The sequence below is a fragment of the Rousettus aegyptiacus genome, unplaced genomic scaffold (assembly GCF_014176215.1).
Source record: "Rousettus aegyptiacus isolate mRouAeg1 unplaced genomic scaffold, mRouAeg1.p scaffold_m13_p_18, whole genome shotgun sequence".
In the NCBI taxonomy this organism is placed as follows: Eukaryota; Metazoa; Chordata; class Mammalia; order Chiroptera; family Pteropodidae; genus Rousettus; species Rousettus aegyptiacus.
The window spans coordinates 15017555-15041080 of NW_023416293.1; the positions used below are offsets into that span (position 1 = coordinate 15017555).

General features: G+C 48.9%; 1 protein-coding gene and 1 pseudogene across 3 annotated transcripts in view; one reads left to right on the forward strand and one right to left on the reverse strand.

Moving 5' to 3' along the window:
* Positions 1-23526, reverse strand: part of KDM5B (lysine demethylase 5B) — a 42613-nt gene that overhangs the window by 11810 nt on the left and 7277 nt on the right. For all 3 annotated transcript variants that reach the window (XM_036235535.1, XM_036235536.1, XM_016130758.2), the window contains exons 2-14: positions 17882-17959; positions 16440-16562; positions 15373-15543; positions 12048-12182; positions 10542-10638; positions 9340-9449; positions 8176-8334; positions 7671-7790; positions 6050-6208; positions 5022-5203; positions 3639-3801; positions 1837-1956; positions 781-975 (exon numbers count right to left, since the gene is read on the reverse strand). In XM_036235535.1, coding sequence (XP_036091428.1) covers positions 781-975; positions 1837-1956; positions 3639-3801; positions 5022-5203; positions 6050-6208; positions 7671-7790; positions 8176-8334; positions 9340-9449; positions 10542-10638; positions 12048-12182; positions 15373-15543; positions 16440-16562; positions 17882-17959 — 1812 coding nt within the window. The remainder of the gene's footprint in view (positions 1-780; positions 976-1836; positions 1957-3638; positions 3802-5021; positions 5204-6049; positions 6209-7670; positions 7791-8175; positions 8335-9339; positions 9450-10541; positions 10639-12047; positions 12183-15372; positions 15544-16439; positions 16563-17881; positions 17960-23526) is intronic.
* Positions 20422-20541, forward strand: LOC118613465 (annotated as a pseudogene).

The window sequence follows — 23526 nt, forward strand, 5'->3', positions numbered from 1 at the left end:
CACCGCAAGGCCGGGCCGTCGGTGCGGCGGAGGCTGCAGTCGTGCTTAAGCTGCTCTCCCTGAACGTGTCAGGACCACGAGGCCCCGAGCCGGGGAGCGTGAAAGGTGGCGTGAGCCACCGCGCGCGGAGCGCCCCCCCAGGACGTGCCTCTCGCCGCCGCGAGACCGGGCTGCCCACTCTCCCCTCCGTTGCGGGATCCGCACCCAGGCCTCAAAGCTGGGACCTGATGAAGTCAGTTTATGAACCATCAAGCTCCTCTGTTTTACTCTTTTATTCTGTATTTTAACCTTTTGACCACGTGGATGACTACATACAAGAAAATCTTTGTGACTTTGGGTTAGGCAAAAGATTTAAGAAAAACACACAAAAGGCCACTAAAAGGAAAAACTTTACATATTGCACTTCATCAAAATAAAGACCTCTGCTGTTTGCAAGACATTGCTACACGAAGGAAGGACCAGCCACCAACTGGAAGAAAGTCTCTGCGGAACACCTCTCGGAGAAGGACTGTCCAGAATAAACAGGGGTCTCCCAGCGCCCCGATAAAAGCGCGTGAGAGAACACTTGAAGGGACACGTCGCCCAGAGATACACACAGGCGGCAAGTGACACGTCGCGAGCCATTAAAGAGACGGAAATTAAAACCACAAAGGGGTATTAACATGCGCCTGCGAGAACGGTCTTGAAGGAAATCGGACTAAGAAACGACTTCTTAAAACAACATTAAAGTGCATGAGAACTTCCCCTAACAACACACGACCGGGATTCCAGAAGCCTCACCAATTTACGGACAGTTTCTCTTAAAGCTTTCTCGTCCTCGATCATGATGGCCATGTCCTTCTGCACCGTTGAGGCCACGACGACGTCCAGCACGTCAGCCTTGGAAGCCATCTTGCAAATCATCTCATCGTGGGAAAACACGCAGTAGCGGTGAAGCAGGCGGTAGTGCTCCACGCACTGCCGGCCGAGCGGGAGCTGTGGCGAGAGAGAGGGACGCGAAACTCACCCTCCTCCTTGCCGTTTCTAAAGGCTCCTGACCTCTACTACCGACCGAATCGCCGAGGATCCCATTCTGGGTCATACGCATCGTCTATCAACTCTAAAAGCAGACCCTAGGAGGCCTTGGGCCTTTTCCGATCTTTGAATCTCCAAGATCTGGCTTATTAGGTGCCTTAATTATAAGCTGGTTTTAAAAACCTGATGTATTAATAATGCATTACTGTCCACAGCAATACAGAATCTAATTGAAAATGTGAAGTTGAACATTTCCTGAAGCAACTGGGCTGAAATGGTATGTGTGACCTAATTCAGGGGTCAACAATGGTCCAGAAACTGTAACAGAATAATTATTATTCAGAAAAACACTGCATTGTAATTCATTAGATTTAACACCATATACTTAAACTAGAATGCCACTTTATAAACAGAAACCACATGTGTCATTAAAAACTGCTGTGTTCTAGTACAAATTCTCTTTCTTGGCTTTTGATGTTACCACAAAACATTATGAAAAAGGTTTGATTTTCAAAATTTGCTCTGTTTTAGACGACTTAAATCAGCGCTATGTCAGGTACAAGACGGGAGCTGTCTGTTACCCGTCTGTGACGAGATACTGAGCTGTAGCCAAACACAACTGGAGACTCCACTGAGCCTTGCTACAGAGCAAACACAAGTGTCCCCGGAGCCAGCAGGGCACGGGACGACGGCGTGGTGCAAGCGCCTCATCTCACGGGTGGTCAGCAACCTGCAGACCAGCCTCCCGAGCAGCAAGAGGCTTAAGCAACTACACGCGCTACGCGACTCCGCAGGAAAAGCTCGCGAGCCCTAACTCCATACCCAGTCGACGGTGCAGAAGTTGACGGCCTCAGCAAAATTAAAGCCTTGATTGAAGCCACTGTGGTAGGCTCGCGGAAACGTAATCACAAACTCCCCAGCACACTGGTTCGTCCGGTAAACCTAAAGGAGACAGAATTGGAGATTTTCAGAGACGTTCTCATGAAAGACAATCTGGACGCAGACTATCGAATGAGTCTCCACAAGGGGTAGCTTCCCATCAATTAAAAGGGCCAGAGTGAACGGCGACAAAGCACTACGGCCGAGGACAGCAGGGTCGCCACCTCCGTCCTCGTCCTCGTCCTCGTCCTCGCGAGCCAGAGTGGTGCCCGACTGCAGGCCTCACGAGCCCCCGAAAAGGACACGTGGCTCACGCTGCAAAACCCTGCGACGCCCAGAGTCTGGGCACGTGCTTCTAAACGTGGCCCCGATTAAGGCTATCCCGCACCTCCTACCACGACGGGTCACCCACCAGTTAAAGAAATCCCACTCTACGTCAAGGTTCTCATCCCGCACAGAACTCTGCTTGACTGGACCTCAAGCTCACTTACCTGATCGCTCAATCCCCCTTTCCCATCACCCTCACCCCGAAACACCTCACTGCTCTGGGTACAAACAGGACTAACTTTCTCCTAATTAAAAGACCATCAGCGATCCTCCAAAATACAGCTCTCGGACCCACAGCATCAGCACCACCTGGGACCCTGCTGGGAACGCGAATTCTCCAGCACACACGAGCCAGCAGCTCCAGCCACGTGCGGAACACGCCCTCCAGGCTCTGACACACACAGGCCGAACCTACCGGCCAGCATGGCTTCTTCCCCAGAAGCCACCTCTCCCTCCCCCAACTCTGCCAAACGTTACTCCCTACCAGAGCTTCGAGTCCTCGTGATGAACTGGAAAGACCAATTCGTGGGGGCAGGGGGGTGATGTCGAGGTGAAAAACACCAACGACGAGAAACCAAAGGGTGGTCTTCCCTGAGCTGCGGCCGTGATTAGTTTACGTTCCCTTGAAGAAACGTCTTTATCGTCTGCCCCCACTTACTGGCCTATAAACCCGAACGCATGAAGTTTTGGACAAAGCGAGATCAAAAATTCACTTTATGTAGCGTTTACCCTTGATTTAACTAACTAGGATGGACGGACTCTTCAACTCCATACCACTCAATCTGGCCTCCCAAAACACCTTTGGAGTGCTCTCCAAAAGGAAGCCAGTGTGCAAGTATCAGTCACTTCACAGAAAGCTCAGAGGAAGGGTCACCAATAGCACCTTTTGGCTAGAACAGGAACCCTGAATTCCAAGCTCAACACCCTAAATTAAGTTTCTTCTCAAAATAAATGGGAGGGAGGGATAACGGTACAAAGACTGCCAAACATGGAATTTCGTTTATCATTCAAAACAAATCATGTGGACTCAGTTATTTTTTAAGGCAGGGACAAAGTATGAAAAAGTCTAACATTACAATTTAGATCTAATTATAGTAGAACGTTGCTACTTTCACAGTAATTTGTACTAACAAATTTACTGTTTTTTTTTTGTCGTTCTGTTGCATTGAAGGATTCAAATTATAAACAAAAGCCATAGCACAGAGAACTAAGCACTTGTTATTTGTAAAGGATGGTTACTTAACCTTCAGTTCTTAGCTGCGACAAGTTAGTGTTCAGTGTCTGAGGACCCCGTCCCACGGTGCCACGCAACACGGCGCCAAGGTCCTACCCCATGTTACGCCAGGGAAAACACGTCACCAAACCACCCTCACAAACCACGGAGAGACACGAGGGGCGAAGCCTGACCGGGAACGTACAGGCACTTCGTGAGTCATCAGCGTGTTGGGGTTCATGATGGTCACCAGCTGATGGAGGAGGTCCGGCTGGGACACAAAGAGCTCCGGGGCCAGCCTCTTCATCACGTTCTCTAGCTGCTCAGCTGCATACCCTGGGACTCCGTACCAGGTTTTTGGTTCACCCCTGGAAACAACGTTGTAAAAATAAATCTAAATCAACCTCAAAAAACACGTAAACATGAAGTTCAGTAGCTTTTTCAAGACACACACGATCGATCTACAACACGGACATGAACAGAACGGCGACCCAGCCCTGCTCGGAGACAACGCGGCACAGCAGCATTCACGCGCAAGCCGCATCGTGAGCGATGATCTGTAAATTTGTTAGGTGTGTGGCGCACTTCCCCTGCCAGTGTGGAAACCCGGGGCGGCCACGGGAGGCCGCTCTCCCCCCTCGTCTGACCCTCTGCAAAATGCAGGGATCTAGAACACAGGGCATCGTGGTAAGCTGCAGGATCCGAGGTCACAATTCCCAAAGCAACTGCTAAGGGGCAGCCACCGTCTCGTGCCCTTTTCCCTGTCCATCCTGCCAGCCGAGTCCATCACAGGCGGTCAGGCGGCCGGCACGTGTGAAGAGCTGTCACTCCTCAGACCGCTGCACTCTGTCCATCGATTCGTCCGCACTGTCCCTGCGGGCCCGGGAGCGCCACCCTCGCGGTATGGCTGGGAGCGACTGCCCGAGGCAGAACCGAGGCTCTCCCTACACACACACGCCAACCCCGCTTCCTGCGGTGCGCCCCCAAACTCCTGGTGTAAGGATTTCAGTGCATTACAGATCTCCAAATACTTCTGTACTTAGAAAGCAAGGGAAATGGATGTGGAAAAAAAAAATGACTTCGGTTGAAAAGTTTAAAAAGTCCAAACGCACCCCCCCAACCACCCCCCACTCACACACCAGGAGGCCCACTGTACCATGTGCAGGGAGACCGGACCCTGGCACAGCCGCACACACTCCCCAGGGCCTGGGGACACCTCCATCCCCCTCCTCTCCCGAAGGGAGTCTGGGTTGCCACAGCCACCCAGCGGGGCTGGCCACAGAGACGGCAAGGCTCAGCAGCGCCTTTCATCCTTCTGCGAGGAGAGACTTCTTGGACAACTGGGTCAAAGCTGCCTACTTTCTCCCCAGGAACACGTCACACTGAAAACAGTGCACGTGCAATTCAGGGGATTCGGGGTTTCCCGGGAACCCTTAGGAACCGCTTTCGTAACCGGTCAGGACGCCTGTCCTTACAGCAGCGACACATCTGAAGAAGGAAGCAGCTCCTCACGCCTCGTGAGGGCTGGACTCAGACGCCTGGCCCCAGCCCTGCATGCACGCTAGCCGGGGTCCTGGGAGCCTCTCACCAGTGCAGGTAGTTGATGGAGTAGCTCCAGTGGTCCTCGATGTGCCAGCAGAAGGAGGAGAAGCACATGCCCACGTACAGCCAGGGCAGTTTCATGCCGCAGATGTCGGCAGTGATGTGCGCGAGGACGGACTGCTCCATCACCGGCATGTTGTTCAGATTCCAGCCGCTGTCGAGATATTCCTGAAAGCAAGGAGTCGGACACGGTGCCCAGGTTTAGCCGCAGCACACTAATGCCTTAGCATTCCGGCTGTTTCGAAAAGAAAGATGAAAACCGTCTCCTTCGGAACAAAAACGTGGAGGCAGGAGAAGCCGCCGTGCTGACTTCCCGGGTGCCACGGCTCACTCGCGCTATTTGACACTTTGCACGAAGGGGCTCGCGTCGTGCGAGGGTTTGTCCCCCCCCCGTCCCCCCACCGGCTACATGAGCGCACGCACAGCTCACAAAAGCAGGCGACCGCGTCCGCGGAGTCACGGGCCGGGACGGGGCTGTGGGACAGCAGACGTGGGGCTCTCTGGGGACCTGGGCTGACGCCCCATTCCTCTGGGGCTGGGCACAGGAGCGTGCTCACTTTGTGACAACCACCGAGCTGTCCACATTTGTGTACTTTTTGGCATACAAGTAAGATTTCAAAAAGTTTACCAACAAACCCCTGACTTCCTCCCAGGACAGGAACCTTCCTAAGAGTTTGTGTGAGGAAACTAAGGGGCTTAGGTATCAAAGTTCAGACGTACAGAGGTCTGAGCCCAGGCCCTTGTTTTTCTTCAGGAGAAACCAAGTCAGAAAAGCTGAAGGCCAAGGAGGGAAAGTCACTTTCCGATGTCGTCACAATGCTGTGGCACAGCTGAGGCTAAAATTCTTTTGCAGTGTTTTCTACTTCTCTAGAAATCTTTAAAAACCCAGCGATCAAGGACTGGCTGAAGTACCGACAGATCACTTGGAGCCGACCAAAGAGCGCCTGGAACGTGACTCAGGCTCGCGCCCCGCGGGCTCCCCCCGCCGTGCGGGCACCCCCCGCCGGAGCCCACCTCCTCCTCAGCGGACAGCCTCGTCTTCCCGTCGCGCACAGGGAAGCCGCTGCCGAACTCCTTCGAGGCGATGTCGGCTCCGTACTCGACTGTGACGTCCTCGTCAATGGTGCTCACCAGTCGCCAGAATTCTTTCTCCACCAGCTCCGTGGGGACCATCTGCAAGTAAAACGATGAGGAAGAGAAGATCCGGTATTTCCCAGACGCTCACAAAGGCCTGTGGGCAACCTGACTGCAGAGGCCGAGTGAGGGCAGCACCCTAGGGAGCGAGGTGTCCCCGGTGTCCCACAAGGGACTCCAGGTGGCACAGACGCGAACACTGTTTTCTGAAAGGAATTTAACAACTGAGAAAGTAAGAGCTGATCAGAGAGCCACGTTTCTCCATCGCAAACCTGATGACGACGCCAGACGGGAGTCGAGGAAAGCGAACACTGACAGGGAAGACTGGGGATGTTTTGTTTTGAGAAGCGCAACACACCACGCGGGCGGGCGACTGTCGCACAGTGATGACAGCTGGCTGCATCTGAATGACGCTTTCCCTGCGAGATGCCTTCGAACACGTATCCGAGTCCGCCCTGTCACTCTGTCACGAAGCCTGGCTGAGTGATGCAGGTGACCGTGCACGAAGACAGGGCAGACCGTGAGCGAGAGAGCAGCCACCCGGGCAGGCACTCTGCGGCAGCCTGCACTGCTGCCGAGAGCCACCGGCCAAGGGTCTGGAGCCTGTGGCTGACCTGACGCGAGTCTAGAAGCGGGTCACTGAACTGCTCGTCCCTCAGAGTCTAAAAAAAGCTGACCACAGGTGGCAGAGATCACATACAAGTCCCCAGACTGGCTCAGCAAACATATGGGTAAATAACATAATGCACGAGGAGTCAAAAGAACTTTAACGTCAAGTGGAAGACATTCTGAATTTATAAACTCGTTAAATAAATACTTGAAGTCACTTAACAGCTAACGTCAGTGTTGGCAGAAGGAAACAGGTTCATTTCAACACCGCAGGGGTGGGTCAAAGACCCAGCGACTAGGGCAAGAAAAAACGGAGAGCCGTCTCATCCGACCTCAGCAACCGGCCCAAGAAAATAACCCCGCTCTGAAAAGATCAACGCGCGAGACCCGTCCGCAGTAGCGCCTCGTTAGCCGTGAGGAAACCAGAACTGCGGTAGAAAACCACCCCACTGTGCTGTGCTCGATTGCTGCATCGCGGTAAGAGGACGTTCAAAGCGAACTCACCCTTTAGTGCAACCCTAACTTAGGACAACCTGACGGCTCCCAAGCGTGTTCCCAACACCCGGCACCGGCACGATGACGGGCACACGGGGCCCGTTCCCCACGCGTGACGTGTTCTCTGAACGCCGCTTACTGGGCTGAAAGGGCGGCCGAGGGCGCCTTCGCCGGTGTCACTGCTGCTGCTGCGCGCGCTGCGGGGCAAAGCCTATCTCTACAGACACTGAACGAAGACCGGGCTGCCTCTCCAAGTACGGTGGGACTGCAACACCGGCGAGCGAAGCCTTCGCTGTGCCCAACGAGGGCTAACGGCGGTAAGCGCCAACGCGAACCTGTCTCCAGACCTTTCTCCCAGTCACAAAAGCCCCAGATCAAGGCCTAGGCCTGCACGTACGTGGACCGGCATGTTGAAGTAGTCGGACTTGAAGGCGTCCGCCATCTCCCCGAAGGTGCGGAGGGTGTAGCCCCTGGCCGCCTGCTCGAAGCCAAACGCCTCCTGCGGCTTGCTGCACTCCTGCCGGAGAGGGGAGAAGGGATTCCGTCTGAATGGACGTCACTTACACACGTGCAAAAAGCAGGTTGTTTCTTCCGTAGGAAGGAACGTTCATTTAAACAGAAAAAAGTCTGGATGAATGCACATTAAAATAAAGTGCTTATCCAAGGGTTATGAAGTCGTCCTTCCATGTTTAAAGTCAGTCGGGGAGCCGACTGCTTTTTTCAATAGAAAAATGTAAATGTGGCTGTTAAAATCTGTCCCACCCACGGCCTCCTCCTGCTCAGCCCCACCCTGTTCTTCCAGGGGCCTCGGCATCCCCGACTGCACATCTCAAACCCAAAGGCAAAGCCAAGAATCTCCCGAAAGGAAATTCTCTAATGCCGCCGCCACCGTTACTTCTTACCTGAGCCAAACACTTAGGACACCTCCAGTCTCCCTTGGGGACATCGTGGAGGGGTGGGATCAAGCAAAAGGTGTGGTAACTGTCATCACATCCATCACACAGGAGAAGCCGGTCCTCGTCACTGCCACTGCCGCACAAGAGGCAGACATAGAGGTCCACCTGCAGCCATGGAAAATGGGCAGAGAGCAAGGGGACGTGAGCTGCGACCTGACTTTGTGAACCACAGGGACGCACAGGACCTGAGCCTTAATGAGGCCTCTCCAGTCTTCAAATGCAAATGCCCACCCCTAAGGGCAGACGCACTCCCTGTGACACACATTTCTCAGCTCAAACCCCGTCCCCAAGCTTGTCCCCAAGCTTTGTCGAATGGTTGTTTCAATTAAAGTTTGCTATTTAACACCCAGCTTTCGGTAGCTTAGAAGAATAGTAAGGTGTTAGGTAATACACTATCGGCTTCCCCAAAAACATAATTTGTAAAGGAAAAATTCAATGTTAAAAAAAGCTCTTACTTAACCACATTACGATAGTACTTCATAGTCTAATTAATGAGCTGTAACTAAGAAGCTCCCCAAATACACAGTGATGAAAATACATCATTACCTGTTAGGGTCTGATAGTGCCCCCCAGAACCCACTTTCTAAGTCTTTCTGTTGTAGCAAATAAAGTCTGGGCTCTGCCACATTCTGATCATATTTTCAGTGGTGGTGGCGGGGGTGGGGGGGAATAATTATAAAGAAAACATTTAACTGGAGCCGTGTCAAGCTTCAAGATGGAAGGCACTGCTGACAAGCCACTCACTGGGCTCGCGAAGGGGCAGAGGACGACGGCACTCACGCCCAGGGGCATCCAGGCTCCCTGCGCGCGGCGCGGCCACGCTGCCCCTCCAACCCCCCCCCCCCCACCGCCTCCCTCTCCCCCCGCCCTTCCCCGCTGCGAGGCTGGCAGACGTCAACCCGCGTTTGGACGGCTCGCCCGGGCTCCAGAGGGCCAGCGGCCAGGGTCCCAGACACTGCCGCTGTGCCCGTGACGAGCTCGTGCGCGCCCCCGGTTACACGGACACTGCGCGCTGACCGGAAAGGGGCTCCGCCTCGTCCGACACGCCGCCAGCACTGCCGGGCGGCACGGAAGCGCACGCCGGGCAAAGCATGGCAGATGGCCACTCACAGCGCTGGTGGTTTTCTTCGGCCGACTCTTGGGCTTCTCCCGCTCACTCTCCACAGCGAGCTCTCTCTTCTCCGAGGGCTCCTGCTTGATGCCGCTCCTCATCTCTTTCTCTGCGAGAGGCAACCCCAGTGAGCGCTCGCCCTGCGCCAGCGCCCTCGGCTTCCGCCCTCCACAAACGCCCCGGACACCAACGTGAGTCCCCGCAGCTCTTCGCCGGCGGCGGCAGTGCCCAGTGTTCCCGTGCATGGCCCCGGGCTTGGTGCCGGTGACCTTACGACAACATGCAAACTCTCGCACCACCTAAAATCCCCGATGGAGGCTCCTCTAAAGATGCTGCTCAGGTCTGTATGCATTTAAAAAAGGAGCTGAAGACCTGTCTTTGTAAGACCGGGACGTGGGGTGAGCCACTTCCTCTTGGGGGTGACAGCCAATCCCCAACCACGCCCACATCACAGACCACCCCAACCTGAGGTGCCTCGTCCCACCATCTGCCTGGTTCTAGGACTTTTGGCTAAAACACTGCCTATCAATTAATGAATCCTGGAGGAGGCACCGCGTGAAAGGCTTTTAGTCCTTTGCAACAAATCCGTTTCAAAGACCATCGCTAAGAGGGTCCAACTAGTGAGCGGCCGAGCCAGGACTCAGGTCCATATTTTTTCAAAACCCACCTACTTTCCACTGCATTGTGTGGCCTTTCCACCGGCCACGAGCTTGGCCACTGTTTCCTCCACACGTGGCTCACCCATGCAGGACACGGGGCTTCTCCTGACAGAGCCCCGAACCTATCTACCTCCCAGCGACAGGCATCAAGCCTCTGAGGTCAGGCAGGTAACTATCAACTAGAATTCAAATTCAGAAAGCATGTCTGCCCACCACGCTAAAATGAACCCATCAGACGTTAAGTAAAAGGCACCTATGCTTTTTCACAAACCATGTCTTTCCCACGAACGCCAACGAACGACGTTTCAAAGCGGCGACAGGTGAGAGCCGAGAGCCCATCGCGGTTCAGAAACGCGGAGACTCATCTGCTTCCCTCCCCCAACAGTCATTAAACTACCAGGAGGATGGGAATATACTGCGATTTTACTTCTCAAGGCCCAGTCCAGTAATTAGTACATAACAGCTGCTCCAAAGTTTTCTTAATTAACAATTACTTTTATTTACTTGTTCCTACTTTCCCATTCATAGATGAACTGTCTTACCATTTTCACATTTTAGAGTTGGGCAACCCATTCGACGTCTCAGGTTATGAGTTCTGGCTTCTGTTGTCTCTTCTGGTTCTATTTTAATATTCATGGCCTTTAAAAAAAGTTGTCATATACATGAATATTTCCTGAAAAAAATCTTCTAAACTCCAAGTGGAACCAACCTCATGGCGATTATAACCCTAAAAATTGTCTTTATTAATAACAGGGCATTCGAAACTTACTTCCCTCCACCCTTTGGTGAGAGATCTCACCCTTAAGGCTGTTGTTATTCAAGGAATGGATGAGGAATCTTACAAGTATTCTCATTTCAATGGGTCAAAACACAGGGAAAGGTGAGAGGATCAGGAACTCTCCTAGCTCTCCTCTACCCCGAGGCTTTTTTCAGTTGTCACAAACCCAACCCTAAGCAGCCGTAGTCACGTAGTCACGGCGTCACTCTGCTGGCCTGGAAGAGTTTCCTGGCTTCTCCCAAAGTCTGCCAGCACCCACGGAAAACTCAGCTTCCACAACAACTGCCTGTGAATTCCGTCAGGAAACCGTTACTGTGAAGCCCCCTCTGGCACGGCTGAGCTGTTCGGGACTCCCTTCTCAGCAACCGCATGCGGAAGCGAGTCTCAGCTGCCACTGTCTTTAAATTTATTTTTCCCTTATGGCTGATACACGCCCGCTATTTCTTGAACTGCTAAGACTTATCATAAAGCAAAGCAATCTCCGTGGTCTGCCACACCGAGTGTCCATTTCTTCGCGTGTGTCCGTGACCCGTGCGACGCCCCATCGGACTGTCCTCCCAGGTGACACCCCCGCCACCAGCGTCCACAGCACTGGGGCACGACTTAAACATGTGAAGATCAAGATGTGCTTAAACGAGAACTGGGTTTGACTCATGAAACTTTAGTTTTAAGCCTGCTTACGGGCTTCAAATAACCCGTATTTTCCTATTCAGAGACACCTTCTAATTTAGAAAAATGGAGCCACTACATTTTTTCCTATCTCCTGTTTACTTATGTGAAAAACAATTCTTATTTACCCATTCCCTCAGGAAACAGAATGGCTTTCCCCATCCTCACCAGGGGTTACTAAGCAACCAGAGACCACCGCAGCAGGGCTTCGAGCTCCACCCCGGCCCGCAGGCCCCGAGACCCGGGAGACCCGGGACCCCGGCTCCCGCAGCCTTCATGCCGGCAGGGGAGTCTCACAGCAAACGAACCTCTCAGTCTGCCACGCCTCCGAGCGCGCCTCGTCTTCCCGGTCGGGGATCGGGCCTCTCCCTCCCCAGCTTGCAGTTATTTTATTGAGCGAAAACGTTTCCCACAGACTCCATGTTCCTTTTCAGGAAGCCTGAGAAGCAGGCTACCTTCTAACCTCCGTTTTACATAAAGTAGTTCTCTCCCACAGAAGCCCCAGCTCCACTCCTCCCAGGCCTCCTGCCCCTGGCTCCTGCACCCCCGACGGCACAGCCCCCCGAGAAACCCAGCGTCAGGCAAAGAGCCAGGCGCTCACCTCCGCCCTCATGCGCTTCGCTCGGCGGGCCGGGGGGCAGGTCTCCGAGGGCGGCACCGACTGCCTCTGGGGAATGTCGTGGGGTTTGTACTCCTTGTCCTTTGTGTCTGTGGCCAGGTTTGGCTTCTGCAGACACTAGAAATAAAACACAATTGTACTGATTCATTTCCCCTCCTTTTCAATCTTAGAAAATTTCACCGAACGTTTTGCAAGGTATTATTTTACATTATTTACATGCCTACTACGTTAACAGGTCTGAAATCTTTAAAATCGAAGTAAACGAAAACATCCGCAGCCGCCAATCACACACACACGCCCAGCACCCTACATCTTTAACCAGTGAATGGTGCTGCTTCGAGTCGCGGTGGGAGAGGCCGCAGTGGGCGCCAGGCGCGGCCGACAGGCCGGCCGCCACGTCCGTCGCCGAGGCCCCAGCCGTCGGAAAGGGCCCTTCTTCAAAGGCTTCCAAAGTAACTTTCCATATTCAAAATGTCTCGTTTTTAAAATGTTCGGGTCAATACAGAATCCAATAGATTTTCTAAACTGTACAATCCTGTAGTTTAAGTTGCAGTTTCTGTTATCGAAAGGGATCATCCGAACTGAGAAAACAGGTTGCCTGACTCGAGTGCTCTCCCCCGGGCGGCCCGCAGCGACCACTCTGGCTTCGATCAGACCAGAGCCTCCTCTTGCTCTGGTTCTTCTTTTCAGTCTGATTCTAAACTCGTCGCGAGAGCGTGTTTAGTGCCAGCGCAAACACAGTGACGTCCGACATCACCACGCCGTGAGGACAGCACCCGGCAGAGACGGAGCAGTCCCTCGCGATGCCTCGAAGCGCAGGGAACGCACGGCGGGCCTCGGCGCCACACGGCAGCAGGTCCCCGCTCCCCTCGTCTCCAGCTGCGTGGAGCTCACGCTTGGTCCACCAAGCAGCGTGAGGTTCGCAGCAGCTGCGAGTCCCTGGGGCTCCCTGTCCCCACACGTGCACAGCTTCGCCCACCACCGACACCCCCCACAGGGACACGTCGCCTTCACTGAGTCTGCAGCCGACATCGGGGCTCACTCTCGGTGCTGCGCATTCTGCGGGTTTGGACAAATGTGATGTGACGACGTGTGTCTGTCACGACGACGTCACCCAGTCGTCTCACTGCCCTCAACACCTCCCTGCTCCACCTGCTCCACGGCTGTGCCCTTTCCAGAACGTCGCAGAATTAGGATCATACGCCACGTGCGGCCTTTTCCCGCTGGCCTCACTCATTCATGATGTGCACTTCAAGCTCCTCCATGTCTTTTCATGGCTTGACAGCTCGTTTCTTTTTAGTGCCGAGTAATACTCCACTGTCTCAAGGTGTCAGTTTATCTGTTCACCCGCTGAAGGACATCTGGGTTGCTTTCAAGTTCTGGCAATTACAAATAATACACCTGCTAAAAACAGCCTCGTGTAGACTTTTGCGTTAACCTGAGTTTCCAACTCTGTGGGGTAAATACCAAGGCACGCGACCGCGTCTGATCCCTTTTCTCGCAAACCTCCGACTGTCTTCCCACGCGGCTGCACCATCTGCACCACCGCCACCAACAGTGGTGGGAGCTCCTGCTGCTCCACGTCCTCCCGGCACCCATGTCGTCGGTGTCTGGACTCTGGCTGTTCTAACACGAGGTGTAGTGACAGCTCATTGTGATTTTCCACTCTTCAAAAACCTATGTGTTCCAATTCACCTTTCCTCTAAGAATTTTCAAAAATCAGAAACGAGCTAAAATTTATGTACAAAAAATGCCCACCACAGTATTATAATAAAAAATTAGAGCCAACCTGAACATTCACAGGGGAAAGCAAATCGAGATCCAGCCATAAAAATAGAATGCCACGGAGTCACTAAAAACGCCATCTTTGAAAATATCCAGTGGCATGGCCGACGCTCGTGATGTGTTAAGAGAACAAAAAAGGACACGAACGTTCTCAGTGTTTACGCACGTGCACAAAAAAAGCCTGGGGTGGGGGGCGAGGGGGAACAGGGGGGAGGGTCAGGAGTTATTTTCTTCGCCATACTTTCCTTTGTTTCTAAACTTTCTACAGTGAACATGTATCAGTGCCCAGAACATACTGGACATACAGGAGGCCCCTCAACATTACCTGTGTTGCAGACATATCTGTGAAGGGTCCCTTAAACACCCATTCCTCACTCAGCTTAGTGCTTATGTGCTCGTCAACCATGACAACAGCTGCCTCTGTAGGGGCAGATGTTTCTGGAACGCTGCAGCCCATGGGGCAGGCGGATTCTCCCATTCCCCTCACTCACGGTAACGTCCACGCCGACATGGAAAGGTTAACACGGAGAAAACCTATTGTGGGTGACTGTCTCAAGACCTGACTGTAACCAGACGATAAAGGGTCCACTTACAATGATCTAAACAATTTCGTAGGTGGAATCAAAACACCTCACAACGTGCATCAGAACCAGCAACAACTTTCTGAGGACCGGAAGGGCACGTTCTTCCTGGCTGAGAAGCAAGCTCACCTGGAGCCGAGAGGGAGGAAGGCGCAGCACTGTGCAGGCCAACAGGTCTAAGCAGTACAGACGGCACGTGTCTGCATCGCGACAGTGTGATTACCGGTCAACCCCTGAACCTACACCATTACCTCGCTGCCTCTCTACAGCACAGTAAGAGTTCTGACAATCACAGAGCTCACTGCTACAAGAGTAACTCAAAGGGTGTGAACGGGTTATGACACTCTTTTTCTACCGGGGCCTTTAAGTAAGTGGCAAGTTTTTATAATATTGTTCAATTAGAACAGAAATTTTTTATCTAAATAATTTGGCAAATAGCATCTTTGTAAGGAAACAAACATAGCTGGTTACAAAGAAACAATCAAAGAGGGACCCGCTAGCTAAGCAGCAAGTGCCCTTTACCAGCTTCGCTCTGCAAGCGCCGTGGGGAGCTCAGCTGCAAGCAGAGACCAGGCGGGCAGGGGAGCTACGTCACACGCTGCCCGTCCGTGTGGCAGCCAGGGCCACACCGAGGAGCAAGCGAGTGCAGACGCGCGAGACACAGCCAGCAGACGAGGAACGACTCCTCGCTGCAGGACGGGACATCCGCGGAGAGAAGTTGCCGGATGCCAGCTTGTGACAGCAAAAGTCTGTCTCCTCTACAGCCTTATTCATCCCTAAAACAAACTTCCGAACATGGCTGCTCTCAAAACAGAAAAAAACACTGCAAGAAAAAGTTAAAGACAAAGTTTTATCAGCAGCGCGTCCACACGTCATCAAGGCCTTTCACTCCGCCTAAACGAGCAGTGAGGTACGACAGGGAAAGGCTGGCCCACACTCACCCTCAGACTGTCCCCAGACAGGAACAGGTTGTAGGGGTTGAGGATTCGCTCGTAATGCCCTCGGATATGGGAGCCCACAGCTTTGCCAGGAGCAAAACCCATCTTGGTGGCAATTTTGGTCCATTTTCTATCCTTGCAAACAACTGCAAATCCACCTTCTTCTGCAACTAACTGTTAAATAAAATAGCAAAAGAAATTAGAGGTCAAGTATGTGGTGACAGAAAGAAATCTAACTATGGACAGTGAACACACAATGCAATGTATGTATGCATGCCTTTCTGTTGACTTGTACACCTGAAACTTACTGGATTTCGTTAACCAATGTCACTATAATAAAAAAAAATGATAATTAAAAAATAAATAAATTAGAAACGTCTATATGAACACCACTTCTAATTCCCTCATGCCTACGTGTGATTCCAAGAACAAAATGTTCTTGGCTGAGGTAATCCTTTAAAAATACATTTTCCAGGCCAAAAGAAAATATATACGCACTACTATTTTTAAACTAGACAATTTAAACGCCACTTGCAACGGTGTGGTCCATAAACACTTTGTACCCTGCAAAGTCTACCTCTGTTTCCCAAAGCAGTCAGAATTTTCTGGAAGAACTAGATTAACAATAAAATCTCTAATTTAAAAAAAGGGTCCAATTCGGTGACCCTTAAAAGTCTCCACAAACTAAGGAGCAGGAAGGACAGGTGCGGGGGTGGTGGGAAGGGTGCTGGCTTCAGACTGGAGGGGCCCTGAAGCTAAGGTGCTGCGTTATGACAGCCTTTGAGCTCGGTCAGCTTTCTCCCTGGGCCTCACTTGTCTCATCTGTAATAAAACAGAACGGAATATCTTACAGAACTATTGTGAAGTCTTAAAATGACCCAAAAAAAGAAAGAAAAATATTTCATCAGAAGAGGCTTTCAGATGTGAGAAGCGGGGCCCAGTCATTAAACTGAACGGAGAATTCCATTTTATGTATTTTATACAATTAAGTTTTTTCCAAAGGCAAAAAAGACACATTAGCACAGTCAGAATAGTTATCAAGTGAGAGAGGGCAGCCATCAGCCTTTTACCTTATTAAGCTGAAACAAGTCCAAGATCTTCCTTTCCACATGCGGAATTTTCAAAGTACTTCCTTGTAATTCCCAGTACTTTGCAATCTGATCCAGGAAATTCAATTTTACACGCGTTTGAGCCTAAACGATAAAGAAGTGAGTTTTAAGATTACCCAGCTAATTCTGAAGCTCCTGCCTATTACCTGAACGTGTGGGATTTTCGTTCTTAGAATATGTTAAGTGCAATGCCACTTCTGAATTCAATAGAGAAACTGGAAAAATTAAACTGGTTAAATAATTACACATTAACTCAACACAAATTTAGTTACCACGTGCCAGGCAAAAAAGTCAAACTCTCAGGAAACCCTCCCATGGCGTAAGCGGGCACCAGGAGAGATGCCTTGGATTTGGAGTACTCACGAGCACAGTTTTGTTACTGGTTAAAACTACGTGACAAGTTAGCTCCTGTCCAGCCCGCTCGGCCTTTTTATAATTTGGGTACTTTAAAGGCCTGCTCTTTCAAAGTACACATTTTCTCATCTGCTCAAACACTATTTTAAAAACAGGTTGACAACAGGGTTTCTATATTAATATTAATGTCGTGATAATGTAAAGATAACAGAAAACCAGGAAAACTTCCTTAAATGTTATTCCTTTAACAGACTATTACTGTCGCCTACAAGTCATTTACAAAATTTGTCACTTTCTCTTCCTCTCCTTGTAAAAAGATGGTTTTAGTTTTAACTTGCACAAGGCCCACACTGAGATCAATGTGCAGACGGTCCCAAACACGTCCCGAGCCGGCAGTTAGCGCCCATCTCCTGTCTTTCAAGCTCAACTTGAAAACGCGAGGACCAGGTGCTATTTCCACCAACGGCCACAGAATGACAGTGGACACATGCTCGACTCACTTTCAAGACATCTGCTTCGAACAGGGAAATGAAAGATGGTTTGGTTCAATAAGACGATCGGACAAGCAAAACCTTGTCCGTACCTGAGCCTTATCCACCCTGTCCTGTCGGGTTTCAGCAGCACAGAAAATGGAGAGACATTACCTCTTCTCTAGAGAATCCCCTACATTTCTCTCTCCTCCTTGGGCAATTAAAGTGTTATTAAGTCTAAGTGAAAGTATATACTTGAAAGAAAATTAGAGCTGAAGAATATTTTACTTTAGATGGTTCTCAAAGTACAATCCTCCCAAAACTTAAATTATAGTGGTTGTCTTCTAAACTTAGGATTTAAATAAATGAATTAACAGACTGACAATAAGTGACGAAAACCAGTGTTCTTAATAAAATCAGGTTTGCTGCAAAGGCCTTATCGTCATTGGATTTTCTGTGATTAACGATTATCGGCCATATTCTAGAGTCACGAAAAGCACTAGGTTTGTGACAGAGCTCTTCGAAAAGGCCCCTCGGAATGCAGGACGCAGGCGCCGGAGCCGCGGGTGAAGACGTTACCTCCAATTCATTCAGCCTCTGGATCCGTGGGGTAAAATGAAGTTTGTCAACATCACATGCAAATGGCGGCTGCCAGTCCTAAGGAAAAAGCAAAAGCTTTCATTAGAAGAATTTGTAATTCTAACACTTAACAAATTATTTTAAAATCGAAACCCTGGGTTACATAAATCACGTTATCTCTAACCAGTTCAAACCAAATGGAACACAGGGAGGTTTCTCGATCTATTTTCCACCAGAACAGAACACACACGAGGACCCTTCCCCCGGGGTGACACATCTTGCACACAACCCCTCTTTACAATCTTCCAACTGAGCAATGTCACTGAGCCCCGATCTCGTTGGAAAAAAAATCAGACTTAGGAAAAAGAGTCTTTGACTTCTCTGTTCCATAAAAGTATCTTTCTTTTTACAAAATAGCTATACCAATGTCAAATTCTCTATAAACTACATCTATACATTTACACATACACACATACCCCAGTTACATTAATTTTTATCCTAAAATTGAGGGTAAGTTCTTCTGTGGGAGGAAAAGAAAAACAGCGTGACATCCAAAACCAATTTCAAGAATCACCTTTAACAATATCTACTGATATAAGTTCTTAGAACTGCTATCCTGAGGAAATAATCAGACAAGAAAAATACGTACGAATTGTTACCTGCAAGTGGAGGAAACTGTAAACAACTTAAATGTCCACAATAAGGGAATAGTTACAGGTACAACAATTATGCTGTGCTAATGGGTCTGGAGTTCCACGCTGGAATAACGAGAAAGTCCTGGAGATGGGCGGCGGTGGTAGCTGTGAACTTGCTCAATGCCGCCGAACTGTGGTTACAATGGTAAATTTTGTATTACGTGTATTTTAATACGAAAAAGCAAAAAAGAAAAAAAAAAAAGGACCAAAATTTGTGCTGTGGCAGAGCTCTGTTTATTGACGTTGAATGATTTTCCTCCTATATGTTGAGGAAAAGGGAAACAGGCCACATATGCAAGAGGAAAATGAACCTGGGGAGCGCGCACAGCGCCAAGGGCCTCGGCGGCCGGCTCCGGCGGCACGGTCGCCGGCGATGTTCTTCGGGCTCCTGACCCATGTCAGATACAGCAAAATATGAAATGCATTAAGTACCTATTAAACAATAAGTAATTTCACATTGAGAGAAAAAGTTAATACCAGGATGTTCACTGACTTTTTACCCAATCCTATACTTAGAAATGTATGCTAAGAAAACAAGGCACCCAGAGTCAACAAAATACACACATGAAATTAACTGCAGTATTGTGTTAGGAAGATTAGCATGGCGTTATAAAAACACTATTATACAGCATTTTAAAATACTAGACTGACAGAGAGATCATACCAACAAATAAGGAAAAAACAAAACAAAACACAGAAAAATGGGCAAACTGTATTAACAGTTAGCAGGAAAAAAATGGTCATCATAAAAAGACTGATGTCCAGCTTCACACAAAATTCAAGAAATACACAAGACCCCCTTGTCTTTGCCCACCAGGATCGACGGTATTGAGAGCACACGTGCCACCAGAATCAGCAACCCGGCAGGGCACGCAAGCCTGACAGCCAGAGAGCGCTTCTGAGGGCAAGTAGAAAGCGTCAGGCTTTTAAAGGTCCACTGAACCCAGCAATTTCTCTGGTAGGAATTTACTCCACAAATATTTATTACCACTCACAACATCAAGATAACAGGCACAAAAAATTTCACTTCAGAATTCTTTGAACTTACAACCTTAACATCAGTGGAGAATAAGCTAAATAAATGTTGGTACATCTGTAAATAAAATACTCTGCAGCTAAAAAATAAAAGAGAAAAGATCTGAATGTCCTAAATATAGGAAGATAGCCAAGACTGGATGAGTAACAAACTAAACAAGTAAAATCTTGGTAATGGTATTACAAACAGTTTTATAGCTATTCACAACCAGAAGGGGGAAAGCAGTTACTTTTATTTCAAATCTATGTGGTTGGAAATGTATCACTATTGATTGCTTTTAGTTTAAAAGTAAAACAAAGTTTCATTTTAGCAATACCAAAACAGGTAAAAATGCCCAAATAGCAATGCCTCATAAAAACGCTGTTAAAAAGACTACTTTTTACCATATTTTTTTTAAAAGGGAAAAAGCAGATTACAAATTCATACAAAACTATTTACTACCACACCAAAAACAAAGAAAAAAAATTTTTAATGGCAGTGTTTAACTGTTTAAGAAGGCAATTACAGATAAGGCTTTGTCGCCCCTCTCCGGAAAAGACTGGCTGACGTTTAAAAGCCAGTGGCATAGTACCCTTTGTCAATAAACTTCAAAATACTACCCACTACACTTCATCCTGGCCAAAAAGGTGAAAGTAACTTATTTTTGTTTAGGTAAGGAAGGCCATGTGTTTAGTTGTGCAAAATACAACATAACAAACAGAAATCACACTGCCTAACATTCCAGGACAGACTAACAGGAAGACAACACTGCTCAGAGCTTTGCTCCCTGATACCTCACAAATCCGCAGGCTTTCTAAAATGTGCTCATCTTCTACAGCCACGCCACCCTGAACGTGCCCTGACCTCGTCGGATCTCAGAAGCTAAGCAGGATTGGGTCTGATGAGTGCTTGGATGGGAGACCACCTAGGAATACCAGGTGCTGTAGGCGTTAAAAAATAATAATAAAATAAAATATAATGAACTGATCTGGGTTCAAGGTGAGACCAAAAACATATCAAAGCTAGCATGTCAGAACATACAAGCAAATGATTAAACACTGTCCAAATGGCCTGGCACTTGCATAAACTAAGACTCACAGGTAATGTATGATGATAGCCTATTTAATCAAATATTGCTGCTGATCCCAAAACGCAATGACATAGAAATAAATTTCTTCTCATCTATACATTAAAGTTTTATGAATTACGATGAGCTGTTTTGTATGTACGTATGTATGTATATGTGTGTCTCTCTCTGTATGTTATATAATGTATGCTTATTTTAGCCCGAAGCTTTTTCAAATAAAAGTAATCCTAAAAATTAAGCATCAAAAGGAAAACAGTCCTCCATATCTGTCCCTAAGGATTTTCACACAGTAGGTATAATATACTTAAAACTAAAGAAACTATTTTGTTAAACAGATAGCTCAAAACTGTGTTTCTTCTTCTGGTTATAAAAAAGAGAAAAATGGGATAAATGTCATTCGGTTTTGAGAATCTGTCAGCTGCAAAGCTTTATTCCAATAAAAGAATCACATATTATTTGCAAGGTACACTGTGTCATGTTAAAACTAAGATATCCTTGGCAAAGTCTGATCTCACTGGGCCATGACTTTTATGGGCGGGGGGCTGCGGCATTTAAAGAAGGGAAGGATCATAACAAGGCCTCTAGAGGTAAAAATTTCGAAACAGGAAAATAACCCTCCAATTAAGTAGCCAAATAGACAATGAATGAAAATCTCTACTTAGAAACACTGTAATAATTTTTTGACACATCTAAGTATCTGAAAGGGATGTATCATACAATCTAACCAAGACTTTTAGCCTCTACCAATGGCCACTGAATGGGACCAATTTCCGATCTTTGTCCCCTATAGCAATTGTAATTATTGCAAATATTACTTCAACACACCGTGTTATTATGATCAAATAGCTATATTGCTCGTTTTTCCCACAAGGAAATTATTAAGTAGTTTGAGCCTGTTTTCTTTCATACCCAGGATCCCAGTGAGGAAAAGACAGTTTTTGGTCGAAAACTGAGGCTGTGAAGGTGAAGACAAGATTGTATGCTTCAGAAAGGTTCCAAAATGATCTGTCAGGGGCGGAGTTTTAGAACAGAGGCTGGACTCTGCCCCTTCACCCTTCCCTCAGCAACACCCAGAGCTACCTGGGCGCCAAGGGCAGGGAGGGTCACACACCCCCAGACCCGAACTCTGAGACTCAAGAGAACACACGCTCTAGTGCTTCACACACCGAGAGTCCTGGAGATTCAAAACCCACGCCAGGAACACGACAGCAATGACACTAAAAACCAGCCCGAGACTCAGAGATGCTAGGAGACCGCAGACATCTTTGTTTTGCTTGATGTTCCATGTAAAGACACATTTGCAATCGAACTTAAAAAAAAAAAAAAGTGAACAGTAAGCCATCCATCTCACTAGGTGCAAGCACTGAACAGCTTTTTAGTGTGGCTGCAACTAAGCTATATTAACTGCACATCTACCGTTAAAAGCAGAACTGATTTCAGAACGTGTATAACCCCTAATGGCCACATTTGAAGGAAAAGACTGAAGCCTGAACATGAACTAGAATGGCTGGGAAGCTGCCCTGGTTTGCCCTCTGCCAGGCCCTTTAACACGCCCACAGGCCACCTGCCTGCCTCCTCCTGCCGTCTCATCCCGAAAGCAGAGAGGGCGCTCATACCCGGGTGTGCTCAGTTTAGGGCGGTAGACAAACAATTTACCCAAGGACCTCAAAATAAATGTATTCTGACCTATCTCAGACCACGCTGTGTGTTGTTGTAGAGACAGCACTATCAGAACTGTCTTATTTTTTTCACGTCTACGACTACATTTAATGATCAATATAACTTAACCCCAAACGATGAGGAATTGCAGCCTAGACACTGGTCCTCATCTGGATGGCAGCAATGGGACACATGCCGGAACACCTCTTCCATTACCTGCTTTCCAAGTCTTCCAGAAGGTTCTGCAGCTATGCCTAGAGATGAGACTTCTGAAAACCATCGCCGTGCGGCCACGTAAGCATGAAACACTGACTCGACAGGCAGGCTGGCTCCCCTCGGCTTCCCAGCACGTTCCCTGCAGCCTCCAGACAGATGCTCTTCCATCCTTAAACGCCGGTGTTTCTGGGTTCTGCATGATCCTCATCCTCATTCTACACCCCTACTTCGTCCCTAAGCCTGCCCTCACCCAAAGCATTCCCAGACACTCCAGGCAGCCCCCTCCCCCACGCTCCCTGTCGCCATGCCCCGGGGCCCACGGAGTCAGTCACCCTGGACCCTGACCCGTCACGTGCATGTACTGTATGACCTGCTGCAGATGGAACCGTGAGCTCCTTTCACTTGAAGCTGTTGAATTCATTTCTAAGACCCTAGAATCTTAACACAATGCCTGGACTTACTGGCTTATCAATAAATGTTCTGAATTAAACCCACAATGAATCCCCAAGGACCCAATTCACTTCTTCATTCACCAGAGCTGAGTCAAAAAAAGAAAAAGAAAGAAAGAAAAGAAAAAGAAAGAATCCTCGTTTCCTGCAGTAGATTGAAGAATTTCTCTTGATGCAAACTCAACAGTTAAGAGAACTTCGTACACTTAACAGCTGCGTGACCCTCGCCAGGGAATAACCTGAGCCAGGAGTTTTCACACCTAGCTGAGCTTCACAATGAACAGAGGAGCTACTCAAGCTGTCCCGCAGTGCTCAGGCAGCCAGAGGAGGCGGGAGTTTCCTTAGCGACGAGCCAGCCAACCCTCAGCAGGTGAGGCTAAGCTCGCACACATGAGTAACTAAAAGGATGAGGACACGTGATTTACTGAAAATTTAATAAATAAGTGTTACAGACAAAAAGACAAGAGACATGGTGTGTTGCTATCACACACATGCACCTAATTTCATCGATTCCCCTGCCACTG